General features: G+C 44.0%; 1 protein-coding gene across 6 annotated transcripts in view; it reads left to right on the plus strand.

The window, feature by feature from the left end:
• The window catches only part of SFMBT2 (Scm like with four mbt domains 2), a 254,395-nt gene that overhangs the window by 124,149 nt on the left and 104,264 nt on the right, over positions 1 to 25,982 (plus strand). For 3 of the 6 annotated variants that reach the window (XM_021943027.2, XM_009213935.4, XM_009213938.4), the window contains 4 exons: positions 3,256 to 3,344; positions 5,096 to 5,342; positions 10,653 to 10,742; positions 12,485 to 12,582. In XM_021943027.2, the coding sequence (XP_021798719.1) occupies positions 3,256 to 3,344; positions 5,096 to 5,342; positions 10,653 to 10,742; positions 12,485 to 12,582 (524 nt within the window). Of the gene's footprint in view, positions 1 to 3,255; positions 3,425 to 5,095; positions 5,343 to 10,652; positions 10,743 to 12,484; positions 12,583 to 25,982 lie in introns of all 6 variants that reach the window. The other 3 variants (XM_021943029.2, XM_009213939.4, XM_021943028.2) reach the window with 2 other exon arrangements.

Raw genomic sequence — 25,982 nt, forward strand, 5'->3', positions numbered from 1 at the left:
AGAGCTCTCCCTGGAGCTCCCTTGCTGTGACTTGGACAATTTAAATTTCAGCATTGTGCAGTGACTTCATAGGGTGCTTGCATATTTTAAACATTTTCACTTAAACAGGAACTTGGATCATACGCATGTTAGAACAATCCTGTGGAAACAGAGCTTTCTTCCCGTAGTTGGATATAGACGACCTGTGCTAGGCACAGGACCATTTATCACTGGATTATAATCATTGTTCTTCTTTTGTAATGAGATATGAAATGCATATTTTTGGGGTGCAGTTGTAGATTTTGTCCCAATCTTGAAACTTATGTGAGTCATTTTCATATGATCTCCATCATGCCTGCAATGTAAATTACTGGTTTATCTGTTTGCAAAAGCTTTGGAGAATCAGAGAATCTAGTGGAAAGACTCCATGTGAGATCGGGCTCTGAACACTTGGGGGCTTGAGGCTGTTTCTAGGTTTTTGTTTTTTTTTTCTCTTCTGAGACGGAGTCTCGCTCTGTCACCCAGGCTGGAGTGCAGTGGCATGATTTCGACTCACTGCAACCTCCATCTCCTGGGTTCAAGCGATTCTGTTGCCTCAGCCTCCCAAGTAGCTGGGACCACAGACACCTGCCACCACACCCGGCTAATTTTTCTATTTTTAGTAGAGATGGGGTTTCACAATATTGACCAGGCTGATCTTGAACTCCTGACCTTGTGATCCACCTGCCTTGGCCTCCCAAAGTGCTGGGATTGCAGGTGTGAGGCACTGCACCTGGCCGCTCTTTCTAATTTTTTTCTGTGAACTTGGGCAAGAGTTAGTGAAGAAGAAGCCCCTGTTAGCATTGTTAGGAGGAACAAAACAGAGGGGGTAAATGAAAGGTCTTTGTAAAGCATAGCGTGAGTCCAGATTTTAGTTCATTTGGCCTGTGTATCTTTGTTTTCATCTCAGTGACCCTAGCCATGCAAGAGGGCCACTTTTGAAAAGGGTGTAGCATTTGAAAAATGATGACTACATTTATAACGAAGCAAGAGAACACAAGAACACAGTTTTATGCTCAGCTTCCCAAAGTGCCGAGCATACAGTATTTTTTGTGTCTGTATTTCCATGTGAGTATGTATGTATAAAATAAGGAAGGTGACATTTTATTTGAGGAAAAAATGTAGTGATAGAAGTGGACAGATGAGTTATTCTTTATTATAAGCGGGGTGAGGCTAGGACGTTGCCATATAAGGTAAAGCTGGACTCAGCCTTGTTTGCCTGAGTTCCGTGCGTGCTGGTTTTGCTCTTGGTCTGATGATCGTCCTTGGGCGTGGGTGGATGTTGACCGAGAGGCACGTTAGTGATGAAGCAGCAGGTCTGGCCACTGCTTGGCTTGTATGTTGGCCTCCATTCTACTGGCAGTTCTGCCAAAGCTCATTGAAAGTTTCAGTCTGGATATCATGAGTATGAATAATCAATAACCAGCAGATTACAAAGATATATGTAATAATTTAGTACATGTTTTTAATAAAACAAGAGCTAATATTTGTTAATTGGTTGGTGTGTGCCTGGGTTGGTTATATTTTATTTGCATATGTCTCTCCTTTAGTCTTTAGAACACCCCTTAGAAGCAAAATATTGTTAGCAACCTGGCACCCTTTGATTGGCTAGAAAAGAGTCTAAGAGAAATTGAGTAAATTATTCAAAGTCATGCATCCAGTGATGGTGGAACCCCCGTTGGGGCCCAGATCTGCCCCACACCCTTATGGCCAACTTCCCTTTTATAGTAATTTCACTGCTTTAGGTTTGAGCCAGAAGGGTTGCATCAAGCATTTGAAGAACCTAAACAATGCACAAACTACTTGGGTCTTGGACCTTTACTGGGGCTGAGTAAAGTCCTGGGTGGATCCTGGGCTGCCCACAGGGAGAGCCAGTTGTGGTGGGTGCTTAATCTGGGGCTAGGGTCTCACTGTCATTTATGCTGACTTTGCACATCCATCTGTTGGTGCCCTTGGAAGGCTCAGGTCCCTCAGGGATGCGGGTGTAGCCCAGTGAGGCCTTTGGAGATCTGTCGCTTGGGAGACATGCCAAGAAGATACGCTTTTCTCAGGTCTTGGGTTCCGAGCACTTGTAGAATGTTGCCCTCCACAGTCTGATATTTCTTTTTCAGAGGAGGCCTCAGATACATTCCTTCCTTATTCACAGGGCTGTCACCCCTATTTTGAGTCCTGTCACTTTTCTACTTAGATAACTGAAGCAGCCTCAGTTTCCCTGCTTTTAGACTCTTTTCTTTCCATTCAAACCCTTATAGTATTTACCGGATTCATTTTATACAGAGATGTCCTGTTTGTTAAGCGTCTGTGTTGACTTCCTGGACTGTCCATAGTTTATTCCTACCACTCAGTATTATTTCCCAGTGCTGTGTGCCTGGAGTGTGCCTTAGCCTGACTGTTTACTGTGCAGTCATCCCTTGAGATCCCGTGGGGGACTGGCTTCGGGACCCCCAAGGATACCAAAATTTGCAGATGCTCAAGTCTTGCACAGAAAGTAGTATAGCTCACACATCACCTATGCACATCTTCCTGCAGACCTTAAACCACCTGTTGACATAGATGCTGTATAAATAGTGTTACATTGGAGATTTTAGTGAATAATAACAAGAAAAAGTGTACATGTTCAGTAAAGATGCATTTTTTCCCATGTGTTTTTGATGTTCGGTTGAATTGAACCCAGGGATGGGGAACCCATGGATATGGAGGGGACTACTTATTTTTCCTGTTTCTCTGTTTCTCCATTTCACCTTCAGTCCACCCGTCTTGTTATTTTGTGCCCATTTCTCTGTCTGCAGATTCCTTCTTCTTCTGCAACTGTATAAACCTTTCATGTTAACTCAGGGCCTGGTTTGATTCTCCCACCTGGAAAGCCTTTCTCTGATTTCCCTAGCCTCACTGCTCTCTCTCTTCTTAGAACCTCCTGAATTGTATACTTTAGCATTTCTTTGTGATCTGTGAAAAGTTTCTAAATAGGTTGTAAGACTTCGGATTCTTTCATCTCCTTGGTGCCCAGGCATGTGGTACGTGTCAAGTCACTACTTAGAGACACATTTTCGGTCTCAATTTTAGTATTTAAGCATGGTGATGAAAGTTTAGTATTGACTGAAGCTTGGTGATGAAGGTTAAGAAAAACATTGAAATCAAACCTACCTAGAGAAAACTGCTGTGATTTTAAGTTGATTGGATACTTAGCTGCTGTGTTGAAGTTTTTTTTTTTTTTTTTTTCCTCCTTTGTCTTGCCAGCAATCAAAGAGAAGTATACAGACTGGACAGAATTTCTCATACGTGACTTGACCGGTTCGAGGACAGCACCCGCCAACCTCCTGGAAGGTGTATGTATTGTTGTTATACATCTAATGTATCTCTGAAGCACCCCAGTTACGTGAGCTCAGACCTGACAGCACCTTTGCATATATCCTTCAGCAGATACGTGCTTTCCGCAGACACTGCCATCCGAATAGCCTCCCTTCCTGTTTTGTCCTGAATAACTTAGGTGACTGATTTGAAAGGCATTGCTGAAACCTCCCCTGTGATGCAATCAGCAAATGGAAAAATTCGCTCTATGCGAATCCAATTTTTAAATCACAGTATGCCAGGACGTCTTCCTACTGTCCTATATCTTTAAGCTTCTTTCCTATATGAGTGAATATAAATCAAATCCTGTAGAATAACTGTTTTGAACAGGTGACAAGATTATGTATGTGCTAATATAGTCTCTTGGAGTACATTGATAAGTGGTTCCGTTAAATGTTCTATTTCGGATGCATAACCCCAAGATTTGAACATACACACGTTAACCAATAATTGAATTAACTTCTCTTGTAAAAACAAGAGGAGGAATGGCAGATCATATTTCAGTGTAGCCAAGGAAATTTTAATGTATTGAAGAAAAGAAATAGTTTAATCTGAAATCTTGATGGTTTATTTGAAAATAATTTTATGATGAAACATTTTAGTATTTATATTTATATAATAGAACAGGAAGAGAAAGGCACTGCGTCATAAGTAATTATTGAATTACCTAGTCTGTTTTTCTTAAGAATGCCCCTAAAAAGGGGAAAACTTAGTGAACAACAAGTAATAAGTAATAAGGTGTGGATTTTGACAGTATCATATTCTCTAATCAGGTGTGGATTTTGACAGTATCATATTCTCTTAACCGTAAACTTTCCCTCTTTTCGTAAATGAGATTGACACTTTAGAACGTCATTGTGTAATATAGTTAACGGGTTTTATTTTGTGAAGATTTTGCTTGATGTATTTGTTATATATCTTTAGAGCTACTGTTTTAATTGTTCATTAACAAATCAAAATGATGATAGTTCATCCTTTCAAAAAGGACAAATTGTCTCACTATGTTAATTTTCTAAAACATATTTGCCTTCAAAGCTGGCTGAACAAACACCCTTTTCATATGCTATCATATGCTAATAAGGTTTCTTACAAGGGGCAGTAATTATAAATTATCTCAACCAATTATCAGGTTAAGTGTAGAAATAATTTTACGTAGTAGTCTAATTTAGCTGATCATTACTGTGTGTTCGACATGTTATCAACACACACTCGTGCCTTCATTACATAATCAAAGTATGAGAGCATCTTGGTCATTAGAGTAGCGGCCAGTAGAGTAAGATGAATGTCTGGGAAAGAGTCATGGTGTAAATTGAATGCTCTGTATTAGAAATATCTGTCTATTGTAAAAGTAGACCGTTTGCTACCACATGTTCTCTAGATCCAGGCAAATTTGGGTAGAACTCTTCTTGAAAGCATACTGATTGTTAACAAAAGCAATTTTATCTGGGAAGGGTGATTTGTTTGGTGAGAACTTAGCATAAACTGTTATTTTCTATTGACTTGTGATTTTTTTGTTGTTGGATATGGAATGGGGTACATGGATGTGTGGGAGGGAGGAAAGGGAAGGGGCGGGGCATGGGCCGGGCAAGGATGGGGTGGAGGGAACGCCAGACTGTTCACCAGTACCTTGGATGATGGTGTGAAAAAATATTATCTTCTGCTGTCATCTGTTTCCATGAGAACCTTAAAATAAAGTTTAAAATAAGGAGTTTTGCTTCTGTTTAAACAGCCTCTGCGAGGGAAAGGCCCTATAGACCTCATTACAGTTGGTTCCTTAATAGAACTTCAGGATTCCCAGAGCCCTTTTCAGTACTGGATAGTTAGTGTGATTGAAAATGTTGGAGGAAGATTACGCCTTCGCTATGTGGGATTGGAGGACACTGAATCCTATGACCAGTGGTTGTTTTACTTGGATTACAGACTTCGACCAGTTGGTTGGTGTCAAGAGAATAAATACAGAATGGACCCACCTTCAGGTAAGGACCAAAGCTTTTGCTGCTGTAAAGTATTTTAGAAAAAGATGTGATGTTTTCTTGGGTGTGTTTCTAGAAAATGTTTGAGCTCTCTGGTATCTTTTATATCTGAGTATGTGAATATTAAGCACTTTAACTTCACAATGCTTTCCGTAGAGACTAAAACCTAAGACCTCAATCAATAGTGTTCTCAAAGGAGAAAGCAATGTTGGGGGCCTTAGGGAAGTTGATCTAGTTCCTTGGGAATCACTGGTTCAGAAAGGAAAGACATAGTAGATTGGGACTTGAGCATATTCTCCATGTTTTTCTTTAGGAATTTTGATAGTCTTGTAAGTAGGTTTGAATATCTCTGTCCATCTGTGTACCCATCTCTCTGTCCATTCACCAGTCCATCCACCTACTCATCCACCCATCTTTCCATTTATCTATTTATCCATTCATCCATCCATTCATCCACCTGTTCATCCAGCATTCATCTATTTTATCCAACCATCTGTTTATCCACCTATTCATCCAGCATTCATCTGTTTATCCACCTATTCATCCAGCATTCATGTATTTTATCCAACCATCCATTTATCCACCTATTCATCCAGCATTCATCTGTTTATCAACCTATTCATCCAGCATTCATCTGTTTATCCGTCCATCCATTCATCCATCCATCCGTCTAAATATCCAAACCACAATCCAGTCTGACCATGAAACAGCACTGAGTAGATAGATCATCATGTTTTCTCCTGGCATGTAAGATTTTAGTTAGCTTCAAATGCACCGTCAAATGGCTTTGCAGAGGCTTAATTGGGAAGAATCGTGCCTTACGGTCTCTGTTATACCTACCTAGTTAAAAATCTCAGTATTTACAAAATAAGCATTCTTGAATGTTTACTATGTGCCTGGCGATTTTACATCTGGTACATTGTTTATTTTGATTCTAAAAAAGTGCTGCATGTTTGTTGTGAATTTTGTTTCACAGCAGAGAAAGTTGAGACTGGAGTTCAGCTAGTTGTCCAAGGTCCCCGTTTTAGGGGACAGGCAGTGAAATTCAGATTCCCAGGTGCTGGCCCGGGCCCCTTCCACCCCACTCCCCCTGCTGCTTCCTCTTGTCAGTCTTTGAATGGGAAACCTCAGAACAGAAATATTGGATTCTTGTAGAATTAGAGATGGCAAGGAAGAAATACATATTTTTTTCAGAAATTGGTAATCTTCATTCCAGTGAGTTTTGTAGGTATATTTGGAGTAAGGACGTGGCTCTTTGCTTTATTAAAATCACCAGAGAATTTCCTCCTGTATTAGTTGCCGATATTAGTCTTGAGTACATGAAGGAGAGGAGTTATATTTGTCTTTTCTGTCACTCGAAGGCTTTCATTGAAAACGCTTCCTGGTCCTGTGTCCCGTGTGTTTGCATTTGCGTTAAGTTTGACAGGCATAGAGACGTGTAATGTGGCATTTTATTAGTATTATTGCCATCAAAATGTTGAGAAGCAGCCAACACCTCCATCTCTATCCTGAGTAATTTTTGACTCTGATGACAGACAAAGAGCCTGTCGTGTTGTGAGGAAGGATGTAAGCCCGGGTTTGCCCTGGGATTCATAACCCAGCAGGAGAAATTTACTTTGTGCGTAAACTTGTGTGTATAAATCTCTGCTTAGTACCTAATTGCTTTATAAATTTTAGGAGCAATATCTACTTGCCAGCGTACAAATTTATAGCAAAGCAAAGGATGGCTAGTGGCTTCTTGTGTTCTCTGTGATGTTTCTTTCCTGGGAAGTTATGGAACTCACGCTCATAAGCGGCAATGGAATGTGCCTCCGTGGAAACTTAGGAAATATTCGCTTATGAGCCGTCTCCCTCTTTAGATAATTTGGGGTCTTTATAATATATGAATAAATTGCGTTTACTTGTCATAGCATTTTCTGGAGATTAGTTGTTCATTTAACTGGAGAGTTTTGGGGGCCCCTGAAGATTCTGGAACAGGCAGGGCACGATGGCTCACGCCTGAGCTCAGGAGTTTGAGACCAGCTGGGGCAACGTGGTGAAACCCCGTCTCTACAAAAAATAGAAAAACCTGGCTGGGCGTGGTGGCGTGCACCTGTAGTCCCAGCTACTTAGGAGGCTGAGGTGGGAGGATCGCTTGATCCCGGGAGTGGAGGCTGCAGTGAGCCAAGATTGCTCCACTGCACTCCAGCCTGGGTGACAGAGTGAGACCCCTTGGAAAAAAAAAAAAAAAAAAAAGAAGATTCTGGAAAAGCCATTCATCCTCAAGAGCTTACTTCCCCAGTATTTAAATCACCAGCAGGAAAGGTTACATACAGGAAGAAGAACTAAAAAGTGACAGGACACTCAAAGTGTGATTTTTGAGTTCCTCAGATCCAGTGGTTTCAAGATGGAAACTGGATTCTGCTGCCTCGTTCAGCAGAACAGCATCCCCGGGAAGCGAGGCTGTTACTACCCCTATTGTGCTCATGGGGACAGATTCTAGTACTTTGGATTTGTAGAAATTGATTTCAAGTCCCACGGTGACTTGTGTAACTTATGTGGTGGCACCACTTCCTTAACTGGAATCTAGGTGAGAATAAAACTTCATACCTGCATGGAAAATACTAGGCTGATTTTCTCGTTTTCCCAAACACCATGAAGTCACTGGAAAGTGTTCTGCTTCCGTGACTGATGCGGAGAAGTCCAGTGGGAGGGAGGTGTGCAGGGGAGATGAGAACATTCCCCACGAACTCTTCCCTTCTGCCAGGACTGTCTGCTGTGCGCTCCCAGCACCACCACCATTGTTAAAAATAATCATCCTTTAGTTTTACTATTTATTTATTTATTTATTTATTTATTTATTTATTTATTATTTTCGAAGCAGGGTCTTGCTCTATCTCCCAGGCTGGAGTGTAGTGGCATGATCTCAGCTAACTGCAGCCTCAACCTCCCAGGCTCAAGTGACCTTCCCATCCCAGCCTCCCAAGTGGCTGGAACTACAGGCATGGGCCACCATCCCTGGCTAATTTTTTTAATTTCTTATTTTGTAGAGATGGGATCTCACTATGTTGTTGCTCGGGCTGGGCTTGATCTCCTGAGCTCAGATGATCGGCCCACCTCAGCCTCCCAAAGTGCTGGGATTACAGGCATGAGCCACTCCTCGTGGCCCTCATTTTACTCTTCAGAGGGCACAGATTTCTCAACTGTTCAGCAACATAGAAGAGAAATGGGTCATAGAAAGTAGCTACGAAGTTAGCCTTCAAAAACCTGGGAAAAGAGACTAGATTTTATACTCTCCACCTCTGAGAAACATAGGGCCATTGAGCCTTTCTCTTTCTGCCCTGAATCAGAGGAAATAGCATTCTGGCGCTTGGGGAAGGAGGAGGGGAAAGAAGCTGCCTTACCCTGTATAATGGGGATAAGGATATCTTGCTGGGCTGCTGAGTGGTGTAATGTATATCAAGAGATTGGCCTTTTCTAGACATTTAATCTGTGATCACAGTCTTAAGGTTAAGGAGGGTAAGTAGGTCATTAAGGTTAGGGTCATTTAAGAAGCCCACTGCTCTCCTATTTTGGGATGTTTAGAAAATAAGATAGACTTTTAGGTATTCTTGCAGATGCTAAGGAGATAAAACTTTTTGAGGTTTTTTTCTTCTCTATATCTAGAATTTATTCCCTTGTTCTTTTCCTTCAAAATTATTTTATCCACCCCCATCCCCCCCCCCCCTTTTTTTTTTAGTGCCTGTTTTAGATAGTTCTTGGAGTCAGGGAGTTTCTGAATCCAACTTAAATACTTCCTGCCTGAACTATTACTTAGTCCAAAAGTGAGCTGGACTGTATTAATCTGTTCAAGCTGCCATAACCAAATGCCACAGGCTTTGTGGCTTAAAACAACAAACATTTACTTCTCAGAGATGTGGAGGCTGGAAGTGTGAGATCAGGGTGCCAGTGTAGTTGAGGTCCAGGGAGGGCTCGCTTCCTGGTTTGCAGACAGCCGCCTTCTGACTGTGTCCTCACATAGTAGATCAAGAAAGAACTCTGGTGTCTCTTCTTTTAAGGACACAGATCTCATTTAAGGGCCCCACCCTCATGACCCCATCTAACTCTAATCTCCCAAGGGCATCCCTTTGGGGTTAGGGCTTCAAGTAAGAAGTTTGGGGAGACACAAACATTTAGTCCATAACACTTTTCTTTGACGTTTACTATCTCTTAACAATGTAGACTCATCTTTCTTCACTGGGTAGGATCTGGAGGAGCAGGAAGATACAGAAGTTTTTTGGAGGGAGGTGGATAAAAGAAGGGTTGTTTCTATAGGCCTTTGTTTATTGATGATTATGTTATGCATTCCTGCTTCCTGTGGCACTTAATAGGAAATGCCCCACCAAACCCTTGCACAAAAGGAGATTGCCTCGTTTTTCTCGTAGGCTTCTAGTTTCAGAGGAATAGGGACATGTTTTAATTGCTCATGACCTTCCCAGAAACAGAAACTGGCATGATGTACTTTATTCAGTTACCTGCAACATGATCATTTTAAGAAAATGGTCAATGTTCTTTGAATGGTACTATTTATTGTCCGTTAATTTGCCAGTATAACCAGCGTGCCTCCATCTCACAGAATGCACACGGGGACTGTTGTTCTCTGCCGGTTGTGTCAGGCTGTCAAAACTGCAGCTGATTTTCACCTTGTCATGAAAGAAATCTGCCTTGCTGTGGGCTGGATTCATTCCAGGATTTAACACCATCAGAAAGAAAACAGAGAATCTTCAGGTTGTAGGACAGAGGCAGGGCCCACCTGGCACCTGGGCTTCTTGTTACCTTTGTCTCTGATGAGGAGGAGAGATGGCATCCTGTGGACAGAGGAGTTCATTTTTTCAGAGATGACTTGGTTGGTCCACCTTCCTGGGCCAGCGTGCAGGCAACCCCACTGGGGCCGGGGCATCCCCTCCATGAGTTCTCATAGCTTAGATCTAACCCTGGTCATGTTGGATTTCCATTCCTCCTGGACTTAAGGTTTTTTGTTTGTTTGTTTGTTTGTTTTGGAGACAAAGTGTCACCCAGGCTGGAATGCAGTGGCACAATCTTGGCCCACTGCCATGTCTGCCTCCCGGGCTCAAGCGATTCTCCTGCCTCAGCCTCCCGAGTAGCTGGGATTACAGGTGCGCACCACCACACTGGCTAATTTTTGTTTTGTTTTTTTTTTTTTTTTTATTAGAGGTGGGATTTCACCGTGTTGGCTTGGCTGGTCTCGATCTCCTGACCTCAAGTGATCCACCTGCCTCGGCCTCTCAATGAGGGTGTTGTTTGACCATTCTTTTACCCTCTCCTCTGTCTCAGGGCATCCCTCTCGCACTCGGAGACCACCATCAAGGGTCAAGGGTATAACGAGTCCTAATTCCGAAGCAAGAGGCCAAAGGTGCCAGCCAGGTAGATCACGCTTTCCTTTTCTGTACCTGTTGGGTCTTCAGATTCTTTCTTTGGTGCAGGCTTTGGAAATCCCCATTGTTTTCTGTGAGCCAGTCCTTTTCCTACCGTGCCCAGGTTGAACTCTCCGTCTGCCTACCCGGCTTGCTGGAAACAGCTGTGTGTTCATGGTCCCTGTCCCGTCAGGAGCTCCAGGCTGTTGTTGGCAGTTTCTCTCCTGATCCTGCATTGGTGTCCTCAGGGCTTTGCCCCCTGGGCTCTGCTGAGTGGCCTCCTGTTTCTCTGTGGTTTGGATTCAGTGCCCATGAGCTTGCCCGAGTGCACAGGTGTCCCTCTCACCCTCATGGAGCAGCTTGCAGGGGGCTCTGTGAACTGGTCCCTGTGCCTGCTTTTGGGGGCCCTGTGATAAGCAGTGTCTTCCTGAGCGCCCCCTTCTCACCGTGGACATCAGAGGCCCCGTTCTTTCAGTCTCCGCAGAAGTGTGTGTCGAGACCCCACTGAGTGTTCCCGATTACGTTAGTTAACTAACTAAGAAGAATTGAGAAAGGCCAAACCAGGGGAGAAAAAAGTTCAGCAGACAGGAAGCACTAGAAAGGATTATAGACAATGCACACACGCAGAGGATGTGTGGTTGTGAATTACCCTTTGTGTGTCTTTGTGTAAGTAACAATGACTTCGGGCGGTGCACTGATGGCTTGGCTAGTTCTGGCAGGATCTCACACGTAGCGTAATGATGACTGAATAAACTGCTGAAACGGGGGCTTAAAGCTCAAGGTGAGTTCAAAAGCGATGAGGATCAAAATAGATGGCTTCATGCTAAAAAGCAGACATGCAAGAAATTAAAAATATAGTCCCAAAGGTTTAATGTTGCCTTTTAACTGTGCTTAATTTCGTATTCATATCCTAAGCATCTGTCTGAAGTAGCCTGGGGTGATATAGTGAAGGCATAAACATACCTACTTCCAGTGAGGGCTTCTGCAAATCCTGTTTTGATAAGGTCTTAAATCTGTTGAGATCAGGCCATAAAATTCTCCTGCAGTTTCAGCAATAGGTAAAAACAGCGCTCAAAGTTTTTTTTTTTTTTTCCCTCTTTTTAATTTTGCATTCAGACTCTGTAACCTCCATCTGTAAATCTTGCCCCCCCTCCCACCGCCTGGGGAAAAATATGGGCAACATGCGGTGTGTTAAGCAACATTTCAAGTGTAAATATTAAACTTGGTTGGTAAATTTTAATTTACCTTTTAATAATTTTCTGACTTACAGGGACTATTTTTAGCAGACGAGAGCTTAGAGATTTCGTGAAAAATATGTTGTAATAACCGCAAATGCCAGACTAGAGTCGTTTGTAGTTTAGAAGTGTATCAGATAAAAAGTTCCTCATCACTGGGCATTGCTTTCCTAGGTGATATGTGGAATTTTGGCCCACGGATGACTGAAGGTTTTTGCTAATGTGATTAATACCATTAAATTACTTACAGAATGCCAACTAAATGCATACAGATGTTCCCTGAAGAAGAGGTCTATTAAGTTTATTCTTCATTTCTGACAGCAGAATCCCAAGTTGCTGTTTAATTTCAGAAAGTTCTTTCAGCAGGTGGCTGCTCATGGCGGGTAGGGGGTGTGAACACTCACGGTCACTGACCGCACTGAGGTATCAGGAAAGCTTGGGAATTAACATGCAGGAAAGGGCCACCCGGCAGAACGTGTTAGTCCTTCAACTCTTCTGTGATTTGCTGTTGATACAGAAATCTATCCTTTGAAGATGGCCTCTGAATGGAAATGTACTCTGGAAAAATCCCTTATTGATGCTGCCAAATTTCCTCTTCCAATGGAAGTATTTAAGGTAAGATGTTGATTCTTAGCAATGTATCTACTCTTTTTGAGAATAAAACCATCTACCAAGTTTTCCCGCCGGGTGCGGTGACTCACGCCTGTAATCTCAGCATTTTGAGAGGTCAAGGTGGGCGGATCCTGACGTCAGGAGATCGAGACCATCCTGGCCAACATGGTGAAACGCCGTCTCTACTAAAAATACAAAAATAAGCCAGGCGTGTGGTGTGCGCATGTAACCCCAGCTACTTGGGAGTGTGAGGCAGGAGAATCACTTGAACCGGGGAGGTGGAGGTTACAGTTAGCTGAGATCGCACCATTGCACTACAGCCTAGCAACAGAGCGAGACTCAATCTCCAAAAATAAAAATAAAAAAAAGTTTTCCGTACCAAATCCTTTTCCACTTGAAAAAGGCACCTTCTTAACCAGTTTACATTTTAAATGCTTAAGGTTTTGTCTGTTTCATGTTGCATTTTAAAAAAATAATCTTCATAATGACTCATAAGATGCTGATTAAAATTGTTTAGGTTCACTGTTTTTCTTTGTGGCGTATTGTTATGGAAATATTTTCACCCCCTCACTTCCTGCGACAGAAACAAAAGGAAATATAGCAAGTCTAATTTTGACGTTTAGTAAAAATGACAGAAAATGATGCATCTTGTGGTGGTTCAATTTTCTTAATGTCCCGAGGTTCTGCTAAGTACTAGGCCTTCCACCGGGTGCTCACACGAAAATGAAGGGCTTGTGAAATGCATCTCTACCAAAACGGCTACCAAGTTCTTTACACTTCAAAAATTAGACTTCACACTTACGTGAAATAGAATGTTGGCTCTGGACAAGGATGGTCCATTCAGGTTCATCCAAGGAAATCATAAAACAAGCCCGACGAGTGTGGGTGGTGACCCAGCACCATTGGCATCCTTGGACAGTTCTCAGTGTGGTTGTGACGGGCAGACATCCAGTTGCTTCCCAGCCCTGGGGTGGCACGCGTCTGCAGAGTCATAGAAGTTTCATATAGAAGATGTACTTAATGTGGTGGTTGGACACGCCATACAGCAGGAGTTTAAGGATTTAATAGGGGACGTGGGCTTCCTGGATTTTATGGACACCCGAGTCCTCACTCAGCCTTTTAAGCAGTCATGGCAAATCATTGACCCTTTCGTTCAGTACTTCCCCTGCTTGTAAAATTGGGCTATTAAGACTTCCTCCTCAACTTAGCCATGTAATTATGTCCTGACGTTAAGTGAATGATGATTTTTACAGTGTTTGGGGGCTCCTGTACTGGAGGAACAGTGTAAATATAATACACTGTTAGCATGATACTGACTGACAGTGAGGCTGACAGTTATGCTGGGCATTGTTGTTATTTTTTGCCTCACTGACCAAATCCTTCTCTGTCCTCTTCTTTGTCTTTCTCTTCTTCTCCTTCCCTCTTCTCTCCCTTTTCTTCTTCCTTCCTTTCATACTGTCCTGCCCATACAAAAAGGATCAAGAGAAACAGCCTTTAATGTTGGACCTCTCAGCTCTGCCACCCACACCAGAGCCAGCCTGCCCTCGTCACCCCCGCCCCTTTCTCTTCACCATGGCCTCAGTCATATTCGAATGTGAATCAAATCCAGTCACATCCTTCACCCTTGAAAAAATAAATTTTATTTTGAAGTACCTTATACACACACGGGAGGAGTTGAAGGAGGGAACCAGCAGAAGAATACAGATGCCCACCCTCTGGTCTAGGCCTCAGACCTGCCAGGCCAGCAAAGCCCCTGCCACAGCCCCAGGCCTGCCTCCCTGCAGGGCCGGGGCACCCGGGATCCCACAGCTGTGCGGGTCCTGCCCGTGCCTCTCTTTGTGGTGTTCCTACCTGCGTATGCTTCCCTAAGTGGGATGCTGAGTCCTGTTGATAGGACGGGAAGTGGGTACCGTCCTCATTGTTCAGAGAGGACCCTTTCCCTGCTCCGAAGAGGGAAGAAGGCTGGATGTGGTCTGGGCACCAAACTGGCTTTGCTTTTCCTCAGAGTGGGTGAGGATTCAGTAGGTGAAGTCGTGAGCTAATCTTTTTTTTTTTTTTTTTTTTTTGGAGAAAGGGTGTCACTCTGCCACCTAGGCTGGAGTGCAGTGGGGGTGGGGTGACCATAGCTCTCTGTAGTGTCAAGCTCCCAGGCTCAAGCCATCCTCCTGTCTCAGCCTCCCAAGTAGCTAGAACCACAGGCATGCACCAGCACACCTAGCTAATGTATTAGTTTGTTCTCACGCTGTTAGTGAAGACATACCTGAGACTGGGTAATTTATAAAGGAAAGAGGTTTAATTGACTCACAGTTCAGCAAGGCTGGGAAGGCCTCAGGAAACTTACAATCATGGCAAAAGGGGAAGCAAACATGTCCTTTTTCACATGGCAGCAGGAAGGAGAATAAGAGCTGGGCAAAGGGGAAGGCCCTTATAAAATCATCAGGTCTCTTGAGAGCTTACTCACTATCAGGAGAATAGCATGGCGGAAGCCACCCCCGTGATTCAATTGCACCCCCATGACATGTGGGGATTATGGGAACTACAATTCAAAATGAGATTCGGTTGGGGACACAGCCAAGCCATATCAGCTAATTTTTAGATTTTTTTTTTTGTACAGATGGGATCTCACTATGTTGCCCAGGCTGGTCTCAAACTCCTGGGCTCAAGTGATCCTCCTGCCTCGGCTTCCTGAAGTGCAGGGATAACAGGTGTGAACAACTGCACCTGGTCTGTGAGCTAATCTTAAGAAGATGAGGGGTTCCCACACTTGCTTCTACTGATGTTGTAGCATGAACTCTCAGTACTGGAGGTCACATCCCTTAGAAATGTGGGCAGGGGTCGGTTGCTTCTTGTTTTCTGATTTTACAGCTTAGCTCTCAGGAGCAGGCTGAAGTTCAGTGTTTCCTTGCAGTGAGATGAATGTTCTCATCTTGTCCAGGCAGCTTAGGACTCAACTCAGGAATCTCTTTAGTGTAGTCAAAATAAGCTGAATATTGTTAACAATCTTGGTCTGGCTGACTTCGGCATTCTGTCCATAGGTTGCAAAGATGATAAAATGCTGTCTACATTTCCATCTCACTAAAAGTGGCTAAGAAGGTCTATCTTATCCATACTTTATTGATAGTTTGTGTGGGTATAGAATTTTAGGTGAGCTATCATTTGTCTCAAGAATCAGAGGTTTTGGCTGGGGCATTGTTGGCTCACATCTGTAATCGCAGCACTTTGGGAGGCCGAGGCGGGCAGATCATTTGAGGTCAGGTGTTCGAGACCAGCCTGGCCAACATGATGAAACCCTGTCTCTACTAAAAATATGAAAAAATTAGCCAGGCATGGTGGCATGCATCTGTAATCCCAGCTAATCAGGAGGCTGAGATAGGAGAATTGCTTGAATCCGGGAGGCAGAGGTTGCAGTGAGCTGAGATTGTACCACTGCACTCCAGCCTGGGCAACAGAGCAAGACTCTGTCTCATATAAAGAAAAGAGGGATGGGGGATTAGAATGTGGTGGTCAGTCCCTGGAGGGTGGCTTGTGGGCTGCTTCTCGTGCTGTCGTATTTCCTCTGTGACTGGTTTCCAAAGGAGAGTTTTTCAGTCTCCCAGTGTCCCACCTGGGGCTCCAGGTCTGACTGCCAGTGTTCTAGGAGCCACGTGGGGAGAAGAGGGCTGAGGTGCTGGCCTGCAATATTGGTTCCTATCCCAGCCTCTTCAGAGAAGGCTGAGACAGGGATCAGGGAGACTGTGGAGGGGTCTAACGGCCTCTCCTTCCCAGTCACCTCCCCACGCTTATATCTTAAACTCCTATCGAACTCCCAGTTTCAGACATAACTGGTGGGACTCGTTTCTGAGCCTTACAAGGCTTCTGCAGGAGTCACTGTGTTGGCGCTCAGCTTTTCTGCTGAAGGCCTGGGATTTGGCTTTGCTGAATGTGTTAAATTACTCGCTTCTTCTTCATCAGCTTTTTTTACTTCCTTACCTTTGTGTGCTGAGTAGGTTTGTGCCTTTTTTTAAGAAAGTCTCTGGACTGTAGTTTTGGTTAGAGTTTAGGAGGAGGTGAAATGAATGTGGGTTTTCAGCCTGCTGTTTTAACCTGGCACTGCCATTGAAAAGAATCTTGTTGTTTGGACTCTAGGGTATGATCACGCCACCACATCCTTCCTGGACATGGTGAGCCTGGGGAGATTTTTGACTCGCTCCCCTGTGCAGTGTCTCCTTCTGTGCCCCTCCTTGCTGTACCAGGAGGTGCACTTGTTATGTTTCTCTAACGCCCTTTGTACCTTAATATGGTTTGTATCCTCACCCAAATCTCATCTCGTAGCTCCCAGAATTCCCACATGTTGTGGGAGGGACCTGGTGGGAGATAACTGAATCATGGGAGTGGATCTTCCCCGTGCTGTTCTCGTGATAGTGAATAAGTCTCACGAGATCTGATGGTTTTAAAAATGGGAGTTTCCCTACACAAGCTCTCTTCTCTTGTCTGCTGCCATGTGAGACATGCCTTTCATTTTCCACTATGATTGTGAGGCCTCCCCAGCCATGTGGAGCTGTAAGTCCAATAAGCCTCTTTCTTTTGTAAATCGCCCAGTCTCGGGTACATCTTTTATCAGCAATGTGAAAACGGACTAACGCATACCTGTTTTGTTCTCTCTGTTAAAGTCTGACTCATCCTTTGTTCTTCTTTTTTTTTTTTTTTTTTTTTTTGAGATGGAGTTCGCTTGTCGCCCAGGCTGGAGTGCAGGGCTGATCTCGCTCACTGCAAGCCTGGCCCCGGTCTAGCCACTCTCCTGCCTCAGCCTCCCAGTAGCTGGGGACTACAGGACTCCCGGCCTCGCTAGTTTTTGTATGTTTTAGTAGAGACGGGGTTTCACTGTTAGCCAGGATGGTCTCATCTCCTGACCTCGGGTGGATCCACCCACCAGGCCTCCCAAAGTGCTGGAATTACAGGCTTGAGCCACCGCTACCTCGCCTCAGAGCCTTCAAATATAGATTCCTAAAGGGATCCTCTTCCCCGACTCCTGACCTGGCCCAGATGAACTTGAGCCTCTGTTGGTGTCCTTCAGCAGCTTGTTCTGTCACAGTTATGCTTAATCATTTGTGCAGCACCTTGTATAATACCGACCTCTTTTCACCTAACTTTGAAGCTCTGGAAAGGCAAGGGCTGTGTCTTTCTTGTCCATTCTTAGAAACATACTTTCTTGACCATAGTAGCACTCATTAAATACCTGTCCAATAAATGCATGAATTCATGGACATGTGTCTTCAACTCCTTGAATTTATTTTTATTATTATCATTTTTTTTTGGAGACAGTCTTGCCCTGTCACCCAGGCTGGAATGCAGTGGCATGATCTCAGCTTGGCCCCTTGCAACCACCGCCTCCTGGGTTCAAGCGATTCTTCTGCCTCAGCGTCCCAGGTAGCTGGGATTACAGGCATGCACCACCAGGCCCAGTTAATGCTTTTTTGTATTTTTAGTAGAGACAGGATTTCATCATGTTGGCCAGGCTGGTCGTGAACTCCTGAACTCAAGCAATCCACCCACCTCGGCCTCCCAAAGTGCTGGAATTATAGGCGTGAGCCACCATGCCTGGCTTGAATTTGAAATTTTTGAGTTCATGCATATAGATTAAATGGATATGCACACTTATTTAGAGGTATGAATACTAAGACTCAAAAGGTATACACATTAATCATCCTAATATATTTGTAATTAAAAATTAACTAATTCATTAAACATTTATTGTCTTTGCACAAAGCTATTATGTGATGTTGACCTGATTCCAGAGTTTAATAGTTTGTTCATATTTTCCAAAATATAATTACCTTACCTTCTTCCCTCACTTTAATTTCTTCCCATGAGAATTCAGACTATTATTTTGATAGGCTATGTGAGAATTATCATCTTATTCAATATTTTGTGCATAATTAAGAAGTGCTTTGGCCGGGCGCGGTGGCTCAAGCCTGTAATCCCAGCACTTTGGGAGGCCGAGACGGGTGGATCACGAGGTCAGGAGATCGAGACCATCCTGGCTAACACGGTGAAACCCCGTCTCTACTAAAAAAAAATACAAAAAACTAGCCGGGCGATGTGGCGGACGCCTGTAGTCCCAGCTACTCGGGAGGCTGAGGCAGGAGAATGGCGTGAACCCGGGAGGCGGAGCTTGCAGTGAGCTGAGATCCGGCCACTGCACTCCAGCCTGGGCGACAGAGCGAGACTCCGTCTCAAAAAAAAAAAAAAAAAAAAAAAGAAGTGCTTTAAGAGTAGATACTGAATATTACTTTTGGGCCTCTCATGAGGCAGGATGTGGGGTTAGGCACTTTATAAATAGACGTTAGTTGCATTGAATATTATGTGTTCTTAAAGCTGATGAGATACCTTCGTAAATGTTTTCTCTTAGTTCATTCAGTTCAATGGAAGAGACTTGGGAGGTTTCTTAACTATATTTTGTAATGAGTGAGAATCTACACGTTTAATTTGGAGGGTGTGAGAGCATGTTTGCAAAGGCTACTGTCAAATTCCCATGGACTGGATGACTTAGAATGACAGAAATTTGTTCTCTCGTGCTTCTGGAGACTAGCGTGTGAAATTAGGGTGTCGGCAGGACCACACTCCCCAAAGGCTCAGGGTGGAAGCAGAGGTTGGCTCTGGCTTCCCGGGTTGCCTGTGTCCTGGGCTTTGCTCACCTTGTGGCCACCTTCCTCGGTTCCCTGCCTCCATGTTCACATGGTCTTCTCCACATCGGTCCAAATTTCTCTCTGCTTACAAGACAACCGTTATTTGACTGGCCCTGTGTGAATTCCGTCCAACTTTGTCTTCACTCGATTGCATTTACAAAGACCCTATTTTCAAATAAGGTTGCATGATAGCTTCTGGGTGAGTACGAATTTGCAGGGAGACACTCTTCAACCCAATCTGATCGCATTTCATGTGTATGTTCAGAATCTTAGAAATAACAGAGTGGTACTCTCTACTGAGTTCCTCTGGTTACACGAAGTCAAGTTCAGAGAAATGGTGTGGATACACGGGATGAGGATCAAACTGTCTTAGCCGTTGCTTCATTTATTAAAACAACAACAAAAAAAGAAAAAACCAAACAAAAGCAAGAGAAATTTTCTCTCTCAAGTTTTTAGAAGTTCCAGCAAGCAGTATTCTTTTTGCAGGATCCAAAAAGAGACACACACACACACACACAGACACACACACACACACACACTTGCTTTTTTTCTCTGTTATCACTGTTTGATCATCACTGTTTCTCAGCAGGCAGACTTCTTTCTAGTTTCTTTCATTATGGTAAAAGGAATATGTGTTTGAATTCAGCAGTGAAGTCATCTGAGATACATGTTGTTATGGAAAATTGCCATAGTGTTCAGCTGTTACGAGACAGAAGTCAAAGCTAAGCACATTAATGGCCGGAGACAAGCAGTATTCCCAAGCAGCTCTTTTTATTATTTTTATACTTTAGATGAAATGGGTATTTGGATGGGATGAGTCCCACTATGCTGCGGTTGCTCACGTTGGGGGATGTGTTCACACGTCTGTGTGGTTGTCTGTTGGTGTCTGTGCATGCAATCTGATCTAGCTTCTGGGTAGGCGTTCCTTTCTGTCTTGAATACAAACAGGAACAGTGTGAAAACAAGCTCATGATTAATATTTCTACTGTTATTTACCTTGGATTTAAGAGATCACTCTGAATAGCTTTGGATGCCATATTTTAGTGGGAATTCTGACTTCCTTATTTGGAAAATACAGATCATTTCCAAAATGTACACTCAGTTGAAGGATAGACAGTTGATGAAGTAGGTTTTAAAAAACCCAAAGGACATTAAAAGCCTCATTTGATTGAAAAATTAATAATGACTTTTTTTTTTTCTTGAAGACCAACCCCATTATTTAGAGGCCTAAAAGATTTGCCAGAACTATCCATACACTATCCGCGTCCATAACAAGTCTGTAGAGGTGACTGCACTGCACATCACCGTGGCTCTCAGTGGATTTTAATGTCTCTGCATCACACAGCTGGGTGATTCTCAGCTTTTGGAACAAAACGAAATTTTCCTTTTAAAAATCAACTTAAGATATGTTTAAAAAGTAGATAAAGGCCAGGTGCGGTGGCTCGTGCCTGTAATCTCAGCACTTTGGGAGGCCGAGGTGGGTGAATCACCTGAGGTCAGGAGTTTGAGATCAGCCTGGCCAACATGGCGAAACCCCGTCTCTATTAAAAATACAAAAATTAGCTGGGCGTGGTGGTGGGTACCTGTAATCCCAGCTACTCGGGAGGCTGAGGCAGAAGAATCACTTGAACCCGGGAGGTGGAGGTTGCAGTGAGCCGAGATCGTACCACCGCATTCCAGCCTGGGTGACAAAAAATAAAAAAGTAGATGAAACCTTTCTTTGACTTAGTCACATTGAGCAATTTTGCAGCCTCGGGAAACCATCATTTGATTAACTTATGACATATCCCAATGTCCACTCGAGCAAAACGCCCCAGTTTCCATAAAAGCTTTTTATTTTTGTCTTTTGCAAAGAACTACTAGGACGGGTTTCTGTCAGTTTGTTTCTGTCATCAAACAATGAAGTTTATTACAGGACAAACTCAGTCTTTTGGTCAGTAATGTCTTTGTTGCCTCAGTTTTCCAGTTCACTAAGTGTATACTAAGAGACCACTAAAGGATTTTTGGGGGCTTGGTAAGTTTTAAAACTAGGGCTAACAGAGACTAGAAAATAAAAACCTATCAGTAATTGTAACATGTCATGTGTCTGACATTTGCAAGCCTCCCTATTACTTTTCATTCCCAGCAGTTCTTATAAATGGTATTCTACATCTGAGATCCTACATGTTTGCAAATGTTAAATTGTACAAGTTTCACTGACAACTCATTTGTCCATCAAAAAGATCTACAAATAAGAAACAGCAATTCCCAATTTTCTAGTTAATGGAAAGAAAATATTATTTCCTTAGAGGAATACAGAAATACAGCCCGGAGAAGACAAAAGCTCTCCAGCTCACTTCGCTCATGACCACACCTTGTAACAGCAAGGAAGGGACATATGTGAAATGTCACTAACATCTGTGATCCTTTTTTTATCCTTTAAAAAAGGGAAATTGTTGGAACCTTTTTGTGTTACTTAAAAAAAAACTGAAAATCTCAGTGTGTTTGAAATTCTAAATGAGCCACTCAGAGATTTGCCTTCGAGTGCAGGGAATTATAACTGCACTTCTTTGGGAGGCTGAGGCGGGCGGATCACTTGAGGTCAGGAGTTCCAGACCAGCCTGGCCAACATAGTGAAACTTCGTCTCTACTAAAAATGCAGAAATTAGCCAGAAATCACTTGAACCTGAGAGGTGGAGGTTGCAGTGAGCCGAGATCGCGCCACTGCACCCCAGCCCGGGCAACAGAGCGAGACTCCGTCTCAAAAAAAACAAAAACAAAACAAAGGACAACTGCACTTGAGTCCAAACCCTTGGCATCCTCCTTGTAGCCACTCTCCACCGCACACCTCTGCGTGGGGGATCCCCACGTCTGCCCCAGGTTTGGTAATTTACTGAAAGTACTCGCAGGATTCAGAAGTCGTTACACTCACGGTTATAGTTTATTACAGTGAAAGGATAGAAAGCAGAATCAGCAATGGGGTGAAGTCCAGAAAACCAGACAGAAGCTTCCGGAGCCCCCTCCTGGAGGCGTCACACAGCACCCAGCTGTGACAAGAGGTGCCATATACTCTTTTACCAGGGCAGGTCCTTAGAGATTTAGTACTCCGGGTTTTTTCTGGGGACTGTTCCCATAGGCACCCTCTGCCTGGCACAGACCAGAATTCCCCGCTCTTAGAAGGAAACCATAAACCAGATTGTTTGCACACACATTTTAGACAGTGAACTACTCTTATCTTTAGGAAAAGTTTCAGATTGGAGTAAGCTATTTTTTATCAGTCACATTTCCAGGTTGCAGCCATAGACCCCCCTTGCAGGCGAGCCCCGTCTGTGAGGATCACAGCCTCAGGCCTCCCAGGTGAACCCTTCTCTGCACACTTCCATTCCACCCAGCAGCAAATCCTGTTGGTTCTCCCTTCAAACTCTGTCCTGAACTCACTCTTCTCTATGGCCTTTGCCACTGCCCAAGTCCAGGCCACCATCTCTGTCCCATGGACTATCCCATCAAGCCAGAGCTTGTTTCCTGGCTTCTAGTCACTGCGTCCCCCCGATTGCAGCCAGAGGGCTTCTGTTGAAACTGAAGTCAGATGGAGCCCCACGTTTGCTCCTGCCTCCCTGTGGCACGCCATCTCATCAGGGCGGGATGCCTGGGTCCAGGCGCCTGACGCTGGAGGCCTCACGTACCTGCCGTTCCCCTTCCAGCTCCCCACTGTCCCAATGACACCTGCTTACTCCTGCCTCAGGCCTTTGTATAATGCCTGGTCTGCGTGGAAGGTCACCCCCAGATTCCTGCATAACCCCTTCCCTCACATCCTACGGGTGTCTGCTTAAAATTAGAAAACCCTGGACTGGGTGCGGTGGCTCACATCTGTAATCCCAGCACTTTGGGAGGCCGAGGCCGATGGATCACCTGAGGTCAGGAGTTCGAGACGAGCCTGGCCAACATGGTGAAACCCCATTTCTACTAGAAATTAAAAAATTATCCGGATGTGGTAGTGCTTGCCTATAATCCCAGGTACTAGAGCGGCTGAGGCAGGATAATTGCTTGAACCCGGGAGGCGGAGGTTGCAGTGAGCCGCACTCCAGCCTGGGCGACAGAGAGAGACTCTGTCTCTAAATAAATAAATAAATAACCCTGCTCTGTGCCACTATCTCCCCTTCTGTGCACTCTCCCTGCTATCCTGGTTCAGCACTGATCTCAGCGCTTATCTCCTCGATTGTTATATAGCACTTTGACTTTTACTTTTTTAAATTTAATTTAAACGGTTTTTTGCACACGACCTCCTTCCCCTAGCTAGAACGCAGGCTCCGCGAAAGCCAAGTTTGTATTTTCATGACTGCTTTATCCCCAGGGCCTTCAGCAGTACCCAGGACATCATCAGTTCTCAGTAAATATTCTTCACTGGGGATTCATGAAGAAATAAGTCCAATAATTAACTTAGAAGAATCAAAGCATAGGAGAGGTCATCACTATAACTTAAATTAAGCAAGCCTCCTGCAAGTGGTTCTGAATATTAGGGATGACTAGCCTAAGAGGAGAATGGCCCCATTTATGGGATGGTGAGTTTACATCTAAGGATGGCACTTTTGTAATCAGCTAAAAATACCCCAGCTCAGTTCTTTGCTAAGAAGAGAAAAAAGTTGAGAGCACTGAGAAGAATATTTGGGAGGAATTGAAATTAAGAAGACATCTCGGGCCAGGCGCGGTGACTCACACCTGTAATCTCAGCACTTTGGGAGGCCAGGCCGGAGGATTGCTTGAGCCCAGGATTTCTAGAGCAGCCTGGGCAACATGGCGAAACCCCATCTCTGCGCAATATACAAAAATTAGCTGGGCGTGGTGGCGTGTGCATGTAATCCCAGCTACCTGGGAGGCTGAGGCAGGAGAATCACTTGACTGCGGGAGGCAGAGGTTGCAGTGAGCTGAGATCGTGCCACTGTACTCCAGTCTGGGTGATAGAGCGAGACTTCATCTCAGAGAAGGAAGGAAGGGAGGGAGGGAGGGAAGGAGGGAGGGAGGGAGATCTTAGCATTAAAAAAGAAATCAAAACATAAACAATTAAAATCTCAGCATTAAAAAGAAAAAAAAAAGATCATGTTCCATGAAATCCCGTTGCTTACAAACCTGAAATGTCAAGGTTTGCTGCTTGTTGAAAGTGATCACGGACTAGGCTTAATGTTGTGTACACATGTTGTATGTGAGCTTTTTTTCCTCTCTTTTTTAAAGTGTCCGACTTTTCAGATTGTTTGATCTGGGCACTGACCTGCCACTGTATACTGTTTTCTAACTAAACAAAGAGAGAATAAAGACGCAAGGAATTCGAGAAATAAGCGCAGGAGAGCACTCTGGTCCGGGGACACGGTTGGCATCCAGGGTTTCTGCTTTTTTATAGGCAGCTAATTCTTTTCTGCTGAATCGATCGCTCTTTCATGTCATGCTTCTCAGTAGTGTATGTAACTGACAGGTGAGGTGTGGCTGGGCAGTGACTCCCTAGTGCTTCCTGCTTATTTCCATTTTATTCGAAGCCAAGGAGAAGTTTGTTTTTAATGTGAATCGTATGCCCAGGATACTAATTCCAATCCATTCTCTTATCACCTCCCTGACCAGTTCCTAATCAGAATCTGCACCTCACGGAGGTTACAGGGATCCAAAGTCACGATAACTGAAGCTTGTACTTCATCTGGACTCAGAACAGAGCAAATGCATGCCTAGTCTAAGTACTTCTGTAAAATACTCAGTGTCTTGGTGTCCTTCTGTAGCTCAGTCTCTGTCGTCTTTGACATAAGTGTCGAGATAATACACACATCACTGATAAGGGATAAAAGGCACCCTGGAAATCCGTAAATAAAGGACTAGCAGTCATGGCAGTGCACTGGGTTGAGTCTGGTTTGGTTGGGTCTGAAACTGTACCTGGAATGCTTTCTTTTAGTATCTTGCTTTCTCTCTTTCTCAGTGTTTAATAGAGGAAGGGACGCAGACATGGAGAGAAGGCTAACTGATAGAAGAAATGCTGTGTGAGGCCGTTTTTCCCCACACAAACAAAGAAATAAAGGCCTTCCCTTCACGGATGCCCTCTCTACTAAGAGTGTTCACGCTGCTCGTAGCACTGAAGATTCCACATCCAATGATTTATTTTTCAGTGTTTTCTTAGCTTTGAATGATGTACCTGTCAGTGTGATTATAGATTTAACCCTTAGGAGGGAATCTCTCCTATATTTTAGTATCGGAGACCTAGATTAAAGGCTGAGGAGAGAAGATTAAATGTGGCCAAGAGAGAGAAGCTTTTCTTTCTCATTCTGTCTGGTACAGCCAAAGGGGTAAGGAAGATGCGGGCTTCTCTTACGATAGACTGTGAGGCTGCAGTTTCTATGGTGACTGGTTTCTTTTTCCCTTATTCAGCAGCTAAATGCAGCAGCACTCAAACACTTGTAGCTTAGTTTGGCCTTCAGGTGGGACACTTACGTTCTCCCAGCATTTACCTTAAGCCCCTATGTGGAGACAGAGCTTAATTTTTTGCCCAAGTCATTTAGCAAATAATGTTTGTGGGATACATGATGGATATCTCCTCCTCATCACGTTATCCCCAAATGGCTTTGAAATAGAGGCTGTTGGCTGGGCGCGGTGGCTCACGCCTGTAATCCCAACATTTTGGGAAACCAAGGCGGGTGGATCACGAGGTCAGGAGTTCAAGCCCAGCCTGGCTAACATGGTGAAACCCTGTCTCTACTAAAAATACAAAAATGTCCTGAGCATAGTGGC

This window comes from Papio anubis, chromosome 11, assembly GCF_008728515.1.
Source record: "Papio anubis isolate 15944 chromosome 11, Panubis1.0, whole genome shotgun sequence".
NCBI lineage: Eukaryota > Metazoa > Chordata > Mammalia > Primates > Cercopithecidae > Papio > Papio anubis.